General features: G+C 38.7%; 1 protein-coding gene across 2 annotated transcripts; it reads left to right on the plus strand.

Annotated features, from left to right (window-relative positions):
- The first annotated feature begins 1,155 nt into the window (after positions 1 to 1,155).
- LOC127798428 (uncharacterized) lies at positions 1,156 to 9,153 on the plus strand. 2 transcript variants are annotated; one of them, XM_052331986.1, is made up of 4 exons: positions 1,156 to 1,303; positions 1,465 to 1,608; positions 8,403 to 8,590; positions 8,760 to 9,153. In XM_052331986.1, the coding sequence occupies exons 1-4, from the start codon at positions 1,245 to 1,247 to the stop codon at positions 8,987 to 8,989; spliced, it is 621 nt and encodes a 206-aa protein (XP_052187946.1). In that variant the 5' UTR covers positions 1,156 to 1,244; the 3' UTR covers positions 8,990 to 9,153. The 2 variants fall into 2 exon arrangements, with proteins under 2 accessions (XP_052187946.1, XP_052187945.1); XM_052331985.1 differs by having other exon boundaries at positions 1,169 to 1,303; positions 1,462 to 1,608.
- The last annotated feature ends 541 nt before the right edge of the window (positions 9,154 to 9,694 follow it).

The following is a 9,694-nucleotide window of genomic DNA, read 5'->3' on the forward strand; positions in this document are numbered from 1 at the left end:
AATTAAGAGTATGTATTTTGTATGATTAACTGTTTTAAGAATTGGTCGACAGTTTTGAAAGTTTGTCAACAGTATACAAAAATCGATCAACAATTTTAATTTTGAAAAACTTTATCAAAGAGATAACAAAGCAATTGGTCGACGAAAAAAAGTATTCAGTCGACAATTTTGGCATTTTACTTTGAAATACAAAGTTATTAAAATGAATATCTCAACTTATTAAAATTTTGTGTAAAAAATGTTTATCATCAAAATTAATACAACACATAATTTTTGCAGGATCTTGTTGGGATGCTTGTATTCCCAACAAGATTCATCATATCAAGATAAATTTCAATATCACATATCCATAATAAATATATTTTTTTTTCAAATATATCAAGAGCAACCTACTCAAGTTTTGTAAGATTCAACGTTGCCATATTTTTGCCCTTAGGGCATAGCTCCGCTAATAAAGAAAGTACATTTTGGGGTGTTGCTCTTTGAGCTCTCAAGTTCAGTGTTCGAGTCCTTATCAAGGGAGAAGCTTAGCAATTAGAGTGATTCTGAAAGTTAAAAACCGCTTATTGCCTTCGCGTTTACGGTGGGGCTAAGGATCAAATTGTCACTGAATTTTCTGATTTACATCTCTTACTGATATCGTGTGGTCGAACAGTAAGAGACGCTCATAATAATACGTTAACCAAAACATTGCCATAGTTCTTAATAAAAAAAAATAGAAAAGAATTTTCATACTTCAATCTAAGTAGAGACTCATGCTAATTACGTGTTAAAAAACTCAAATAAAGTAAATCAAGAAAATAAAAGTAAAAAGATAAATTCTTTATGAATAAATTTCTTAATTTCTTAAATAATACAAAATGAGTAAACACTATTTACACTGATTCACATTCTCAAATGTACGGTCACAAGATTAAATATTACACTCCTGAATAATTATTCACAACAAATTTATAATTTTAGACAAGTGATGTGGGGATACTGCCATTATTGGGTCAGGTTATCTGACAAATGTACAGTTATAAAGTACCTTTAGATTGAAAAAAAATTAAATTATACCTAAATTTATTTATTTATAATTTTAAATTTTAAAAAAGATATTTTTTTATTTATTGGGCCGTGGGCCCTCTGCCTCGCACGGCCCTTGAACTGGCCCGTGCCTGGACACCCGGCCCATTTTGACACCTCGTTAGGGTTCCGCTCAGGCAGACGGAGAGAGAGAGAGAGAGAGAGGAAGACGAGGCATGGTCGGGAGGAGACTAATCTCCTTCCTGAAGCGAACTCCAACATCACAGCTCTCGAGGTGATTAACTCTCTCTTTCGTCGCTCTAATCTCGTCCTATTTTCTGATCCAAGGGTTTCATGGCGTTACCCGATGATGTAAACATGGATTTCAGTCTTGATCGTCTCAGTTATAAAGTAAGAATATGTTTTCTCTGAAAGAGCTTGCTTCCTGTGTAGCAGTTCGGCGGAGTCCGTAGCGGCGCAACCCACGGCTAATGACAAATCATGGGGTCGGAGGGCCGTTTCCGGCGCTTTGATATGTCTCACCGGGGGTGTTGCTTTGAGCGCTCTCAATGACCTTGCTATTTACCATGGTTGTAGCAGGTCAGAAACTAACAACGATTTTTGTTAATTTTTTTGCAATTTAGTGGAATTGGCTGAGCTGCTGCCCTCTATTGTATTGTTGTACTTTGTTGCCCTGTTCGTTGTATGGACTTTTTGGTTCTTGGAATATGTTTAGCTTCTCTAGTTTGAATTTTGAAATCACATTTGTTAAACTCGTGAAGTATTCTCATCAGACACTGTTTTCTTCAAAATTTTCAACATTTTCTTCCATAAAGTAAATCAGAGATTTCCATTCATGTCTCAAGTCATAAGTGTGCATTAATCAGTTGAGACATCCAAAGAAATTCTCCACTTCCCACGAGTGCCTAGTTCTTTGAGTAAGATCAGGATCAATCTCTAATTGATTCTGTACTCTTTTTGAGCTAATATTGCTATGTTTTTGTATGATTAATCTTTTATCTCCTTCAATTTAGTGATCTTGTATCTACTCTTTTCGGTGTTTGTTCCTAACTTAGTATATATACCGTTATATGCTATAGTTGGCATTTCTAACTCCTTTTCCTTAATTCTTTCTACATGTCTAGTCTTTTGGATTTAAGTTGGAGATTATGATTAGTTTTGTCTTACAGGACTAGGACATTTTATTGTTGCTAGAGCTTTATTTCTTATATTGAGTATATTGCCCTTTTGTGGTTTCATTCTTTCCGTCCCTTTTATTTATTTCTTTTATTTCTGATCCTACATTGTAATGTTGTCAATGGTATGGATTTGGGATTTCTTCCTCTTGTTTTTGTTTTTCATTTGAGGTGGAGTGGGGAGGGAGAATACTGCTGCTTATTTTCTGTGTACATTATTTTAATTAAACACGAAAATAATGTCTAGTTTACTGTGATAAATGTAAATTTTTATTAATGTTAATATTACTTTTGGTAAGTTGTAATTGAGGCGAATTCTTCTCTCTTGTTTTTGTTTTTGTTTTTGTTTTTCTTTGAGGTGGAGTGGGGAGGGAGAATACTGCTACTTATTTTCTGTGTACATTATTTAAATTGAACACAAAAATAATGTCTAGTTTACTGTGATAAATGTAAATTTTTATCAATGTTAATATTACTTTTGGTAAGTTGTACTTGAGGTGAATTCTTCTCAGAGGGTTTACTATTGTAATTGAGTTATTATGATTTGATAATTTTTATGTCATCTTCAGATTCCTTATATCACGACCCCAAGGATCCCCAAAGCTGTAATTGTAATTATAATAGTAGTTAGTTAAAATGCATTTCTATATTGTACTGTAGGTTTCTGTTCATATCTGTACCTTTCAATTACCAGCCTATAAATAGGTTAGAATAGGTAGAGGATGGATATGTTTTGAATGATAATTGAACTTCTTGTTTCTCTCTCAACTCTCTGATCTCTCTCCCTTTATCTGTTTTGACTGCATTTCTCCCTCAAATCTTGTTGTATCTCCCTCTGTCTGTCTAATTCTCCATCCATTTATGTTCTATCTTTCCCAGTTCCTACCAAATTCTTTAGTTGATTCTTACTCAAACCCTAAGCAGATCCTCCCTAGGCAGATCCTAGGATAGTGACAAATGGTATCAGATCCGACAATTCTTGGTTGTGAGTTTGGAAGTTTCAATAGCTGATTCTAGTTCACCTTTTGAATGTGGAATGGGCCAATGATTCTTGGCACAATTCCGAGCAACAGAATAGATCTAAGTGAGCGTGGATCCACAGCGATCGCAACTGAGATTCCGGCGAGAAGGAAGGTCAAAAGTGTGTAGTTGAAGCAAGTCTGAGGCCGATTGTTGAATCACAACAATTGCAATCAGAGTCTGAGCAATCTGTAGCGAATCAGAGGCAAAATTGAAGGATTGTTGATCTGCATGCAAACCATCGGCAGTTGTTGATTGATCTATCGCACGGTCGCACCCCTAGGGTGGAGCTATGGTGTGAAAGGGAATTTGGGAAGATTAATAGAAGAATTTAGAGGGAGATATCAGATGGAAGGGAGAGAAACAGCAAGAAGATGAGAATAATCAAGAGAAAGGGAAAGAATATAACAGAGAGAGAGAGAGAAATCAGAATATTAGATTCATTACTCAATATATTCCATCCTACAACTGTGGCTTAATATATAGCCTTTGGCCACGCCAAGCAGCCATGTGCAGTGTACCCTTAATCCTAACTGCCTCTAGTTACAAGACAAATAGCCCTAACAGAAATTTAAAAACCAAAATTACAATAGTTACCCTTGGCATGTGACAATTTTCTGCCCTTGAAATGTTTCTTGTCCCCAAGAAACTTATTACCATGGATCCCTTGTTCCTTTATCCCACTCTAGCTAGCTCTCCTACTTCATTGTCTTCCTCTAAACCCTCCATATGAAACAGCTATCTTTTGTATTGGTGGCCTTGACTGAATTTGTTCCCGCATTTAAAGCATAATCCTAGTCTCCTCTTGGATGCCATAATAGGAGATTTGGCTGTATGAGGTTGCTCTTTTTCCTGAGTCTGATATGAGGCATGTCCAAGCATTTTCTCCCACCTCCTTACTCTGGGGATACCCTTTTGTTACAGTTCCGTGCTTCTTAACAAATGCTTCCAATTATAATTCATGCAAACGGGCTTTCTCAGCCACTTGTCTTACCGAAGTAGGTTGCAGCATTTTAACCATCGGCCTTAGCTTGTCACTCAATCCACTGAGGAAGCTAGGAAAAAATAATCCTCATCCAACATCGAGTGAGCTTGTCTTACTAGTTACTTAAGCTCTTCAAACCTTGCCAGATACTCTTCCACTGTGCCTTCTTGCTTTAATTTATTAAATTCTTCTACAATATCAATTAGGTTTCGTTCCCCAAAATGAGCGCAAAATTCCTCTACAAACTCGGTCCATCTCCATTCTGCTCTCTGTTCACTCCACCCTTGAAACCATGAATCTGCCACATGATTCAAATAGGCAGCTGCCATGTTTACCTTGTTCTCTTTTGCTAATTGATAGTGGTAAAAAAAATGTTCAACATCATCTAATCCACCATCGGGGTTTATCCCCTTCAAATATCGGGATTTCGAGTCTCAGTGTAGGAGGATTATTCTGGTTCATCAGTGGTCCTCGAAGAGACCCTTCAGCAACATACTTTGTTCATTCATCCATTTTTAGCTGATCCCTTGGTCCAGGAAAAATGGGTGTTGCCATGGCTCGGGGAGGGAAATCCACTAGCAGGCTTGGGTTGGGCTGTCATGAAAACATAGCGAGGGCCACACTTAGTTGTTGGCTCAACCTCGAAAACTTTTCTTGGATTTTCTGCTCCATCATCAACACATCTGCTCGAATGTGGCTGATTTCCTCATGGGTGTGTCAAATCCTTGCTTCAACCATTTCTAGCCTCTCGTCTACTTGCTCATGGTTCTATTGGAGGCCTAATTCCAGGGCATCCAACCTCTACTCCAATTGTTTCATCTATGTGCCTTCCGCCATCCTCCTCTTGGTTGCTCACCCTGTCTCTTCGTTCGTTGGTCGGACCCCTAGCCAACCGATTGGTCGATATTTCTGATCAGTGGTGTTCAATCCGTTTTCCCAAACTGCTAGACTCGCCTCAAATCCTTCCTCTAGTTCTGCCTAATCACTGATCGTGTTTGACAATGGCTGCGACACCCTTCCTCATCCACATTGCCAAGTTTGATGGAGCTTTCGTATCAATATTCCGCTCTAGTCGCGAATCACCTGGTTGTCTACGTCACCCTTTGATGGACTTCTGTCTACTCGCAAACACTTGTTCGTTTGTGTCACCTTCGGTGTGCTCGCTTATTGACCTGCCTCCGTCCGACTACCAAGACCGGCTCTGGTGTAACTTCGTGAGAATTCACTTGGGGGTTACTTTGCCGCCTAGACTGTCGAAATCCAGCCGAGGTTTAACCGGAATGATCTTCTCTGAATCGTGTAACTTCCTGTTAAACTCTCATGTCTAAGTCGCTCTATCCACAGTAGTTGTCGACGATCAGCTGTTATGAATCCGCCTTCTTAGTCACAATTTCTTGAGAATCGGTTGGATGCTGCTTTGATAGGACTGCTATGATATTAGTTGAGAAGCAACAGAATCATAGCTAGATCCTAAAATTGATTGCCTATTTTAAATTCATTTGCATTCAGCTTCTGAGAATGGCTTGGCTCTGATACTAGTTGTCACACCCCTAGGGTGGAACTATGGTGTGAAAGGGAATTTGGAAAGATTAATAGAAGAATTTAGAGGGAGATATAAGATGGAAAGAAGAGAAATAGCAAGAAGATGGGAATAATCGAGATAAAGGCAGAGAAGATAACAAAGAGAGAGAAACCAAAATATCAAATTTATTACTCAATATATTCCATCCTATAGCTGTGACTTAATATATAGCCTCCAGCCATGCCAAGCACCCATGTGCAGTGTACCACAAATCTTAACTGTCTCTAGCTACATGACAAATAGCCCTAATATAAATTAAAAAACCAAAATTATAATACCAAAATTACAATAGCTACCCTTGGCATGTGACAATTTTCCGTCCTTGAAATGTTTCTTGTCCCCAAGAAACTTATTACCGTGGATCCCTTGTTCTTTTATCCTGCTCCGACTGGCTCTCCTACTTCATTGTCTTCCTCTAAACATTCCATATTCAACAACTATCTTCTGCATTGGTGGCTCGGACTGAATTTGTCCCCGCATTTAAAGCATAATTCAAGTCTTCTCCTGGACTCCATAATAAGAGATTTGGCTGTATGAGGATGCTCTTTTCACTTACTCCGATCTGAGGCCGATGTCCAAGCATTTTCTCCCACCTCCTGACTGCTCCAGGGATACCCTTCTATTATAGTTTTGTGCTTCTTAACAAATGCTTCCAATGATAATTCATGCAAACAAGCTTTCTCAGCCACTTGTCTTACCCAAGTACGTTGTAGCATTTTGACCATCAGACTTAGCTTGTCACTCAGTCCACTAAGGAAGTTAGACACAAAATAATGCTCATCCAACGTCAAGTGAGCTTGTCTTACTATTGACTTAAGCTCCTCAAACCTTGCCAGATACTCTTCCACTATGCCTTCCACATCAATTTGTTAAATTCTTCCACAATATCAGTTAGGTTTTGTTCCCTGAAACGAGTGCAGAATTCCTCCACCCTAGGATGGGTATTGGTGAGGATCACATTTTATATTTGCAGGAAGCTGTTGAAGTAGCATTGGAAGAGGAGGATTGTGATGAAGCTTCCATGCAGCTGATGAAAGGTATGCCTGTGACACCTACCTTAGGATGGATCAAGTTTGTGACGGTTCACATGCAGTCAACGAAGTTCTGATCAATCAATTAGGACCCAAACAACCCCTTATTTTGGTTCCAAGGAAACTGATCCTAAGGCTGATGAGCATAGATAGGCATCCAATGAGGACTTGGACCAAATAAAGAAGCTGGAGGTTGAGGCTTGAACAATATTACTGCTGCTTTGATCTTTGGCCAACATGACAGTCTTGCTGTCATTTCAAGTGGTGTAGACCAGTTACTAGCAGAAAAGGAGCAATTGAAACTGACTGCACAGAAGAACAGTCGTATGGTTAGGAAGATGATGGAAAAGAAGGTTGCTGCCATATGGTTCGTCGGGAGCTTTGACACTGGAGAAGGGAGCTTTGATATGGAGATCCTTGAGGTCTACATTTTATGTTTGTGGGGAAAGCAAAAGCAAAGGAATATAAGAGTGAAGAGGAAGAGGGCTGGAAGAAGAAAGAAAGAAGGATAAATCTGATAGAGAAAGGCAGGGATTGGTTGAAGAATAGTGGCCAGTCACTATCAGTTCTTAGAAACAAGAACTTTCTCAAGGAGGGGGGAATTGTCATGACCCCAAGGCTGTAATTGTAATTATAATAGTAGTTAGTTAAAATGCATTACTATATTGTACTGTAGGTTTCTGTTCATGTTTTTAGTTTTCAGTTACCAGCCTAAAAATAGGTTAGAATAGGTAGAGAATGGATATGTTTTGAATGATAATTGAACTTGCTGTCTCTCTCTCAACTTTCTGATCTCTCTCATTTCCCTCTGTTCTGACTGCATTTTTCCCTCAAATCTTGTTATCTCCCTCTTTCTGTCAAATTCTCCCTCTTTTTCTGTTCTATCTTTCCCGGTTCCTACCAAATTCCTCAGTAAATTCCTACTCAAACCCTAGGCAGATCCTAGGATCGTGACACCTTATTGGTACCAGAATTGAAAGACCAAGGTACTGCTGAGGGAAAATTGGGAAAATGCATGCCCATTTTTACAGCACATGTTACTGTCACTAGTAAGGTCTAGGGTTTAAGGCCGCCTGCAGTCAAATTTGTCATTGGAAATACTCCAACTATGCTATTAGCCTTGGTTTTAATTTTGAAGGCTCCTATGATCAGATTGTAAAGTTGCAAACTTTGCTGCTACACTTTATCCTCTTCAAAACCTGCACAAAAATTTACGTTATTTTGATTATCATAACTAATATATTACAAGTTCTTAAATTACTTATGGAAAAAAGAACACTTACCAGTGCAAGGACATTGAGGTTTGGTGATCCTATTGCTTCTCCTCCACCTACCAAGCTCCAAAGAAAGCTTTTTAATTTTCTCTGTCATCATCTCTACATTCTTTTTGTTGGAAACTTTCAGGTTTACCTTGTAACAAAATTGATAAGCCATAGAGTTTACACTTGCAAACCCAGTTTGCTTGCACATGGATGATGTTCTTGTCTCGCACCAGTGTCAGTATCTAGATTTATAAGATTTCAGTTCTGCTGCATATGCATACCTTGTGTTTGTTCTCACTGTTACTAAAAATCTTTCAGCAAAGCCATGGAGAAAGCGAGTAAAAACCAAGCAATTATAGACGCCATTGGTGAGCCTATTGTGAGAGGCCCTTGGTACAATGCATCACTAGCAGTTGCTCACAAGAGACATTCTGTATCTTGCACATTTCCTGTCTCTGGACCACACGGTACTGGAATCTTTCAGTTGAAGGCAGTTCGAAATGGAGGTTTGCACCATCTCTATTTCTTCCCCTCACAAACCTCTTTCTCTCGGCCAATCATGGATAGAATAGATAGACCCAGGAGAACTAGTTTATGTAGCTGACTCCCATACCATATATATAATAATAAGATAAAAGACTTGATATGTGATTACTGTGACATGATGGTGAACAGATAACTGGTTTTCGTTTTTACGAGCACGTGACTGGGAAATCCTCATCATGGAAGCTCTGGTCCATGTTCCCTCGAACGAAGAGAAGCGGCAAACATTCCGCATTAGCGTCTCGGACTTCTTCCCTCCCCCAGTTTCCGAGCCATGCGCGGATTGCAGTTCTCCAGCACAAGCTGCAGCAGCAGCAGCAGGAGGCTCTGGAGAAGCAGCCAAAAGCCAGACTAGTTGTTAGTATTCATTCATACGAATTTCACTTTCATTCTTGCAAATACGATTGGCAGCAAAGAGAAGGCTTCACACTTCACCTGCTGCTTGTCTGAATAATTTATGTGATAATCCCTCTCTGTTTGTTTATAATAGAGAATAGGAAATGAAAACAGCAAGGTTATTTGGTCATATGTCATTTGAAATGGGCAATCTTAATACTCACAAATATGTTTGACGCAGATAAATTTATAAATAATTTTACTTAAATTTAAAATTATTATAAATTTGTGGTAAAGAGTTATTTATCAAATTTATTCATAAAAAATAACATTTCTCATTTGAAATTTGAATTCCCAAATGTATGACGCGGTTGGTTGGTTAATAATAATGGATGAAAACAGTTGAATTTTAGTATAATTTCACAATAGATTTGAAGTTGATAGATAAAAGTATATTTTAAATAATATAATTTGAAACTATCCCATCCGAAAACGGAAATAGAAGACTTTGTCATGGGGGTGGTGGTTGTGGAAATATAAATAAAAAAAAAAAAAAAAGGGAGGGAGGGAGGGAAGGGAGGCGTCTTCTCTTGGTACTGGTAGTTGTTACTTTAGTTTTGGTTGGGTCCCGCTGATAGAGGCGTGGGCAGGCAGCCACCCACCCTCTTTGTCGGTTTGTCGTTTGGAGCAAAGCAGGGAGGGCCCCACCTTGGGTTTGCTGTCTCGGCCTT

The sequence above is a fragment of the Diospyros lotus genome, chromosome 3 (assembly GCF_014633365.1).
Source record: "Diospyros lotus cultivar Yz01 chromosome 3, ASM1463336v1, whole genome shotgun sequence".
Taxonomy (NCBI): Eukaryota; Viridiplantae; Streptophyta; class Magnoliopsida; order Ericales; family Ebenaceae; genus Diospyros; species Diospyros lotus.

Excerpts from the sequence above, each read along its gene's own strand:
- LOC127798428 (XM_052331985.1), top strand. The coding sequence starts at position 1,245 with ATGGTCGGGAGGAGACTAATCTCCTTCCTGAAGCGAACTCCAACATCA. Across the intron at positions 1,304-1,461 it reads CCAACATCACAGCTCTCGAG|CAGTTCGGCGGAGTCCGTAG; the intron begins GTGATTAACTCT and ends CTTCCTGTGTAG. Across the intron at positions 8,591-8,759 it reads GAAGGCAGTTCGAAATGGAG|ATAACTGGTTTTCGTTTTTA; the intron begins GTTTGCACCATC and ends GATGGTGAACAG.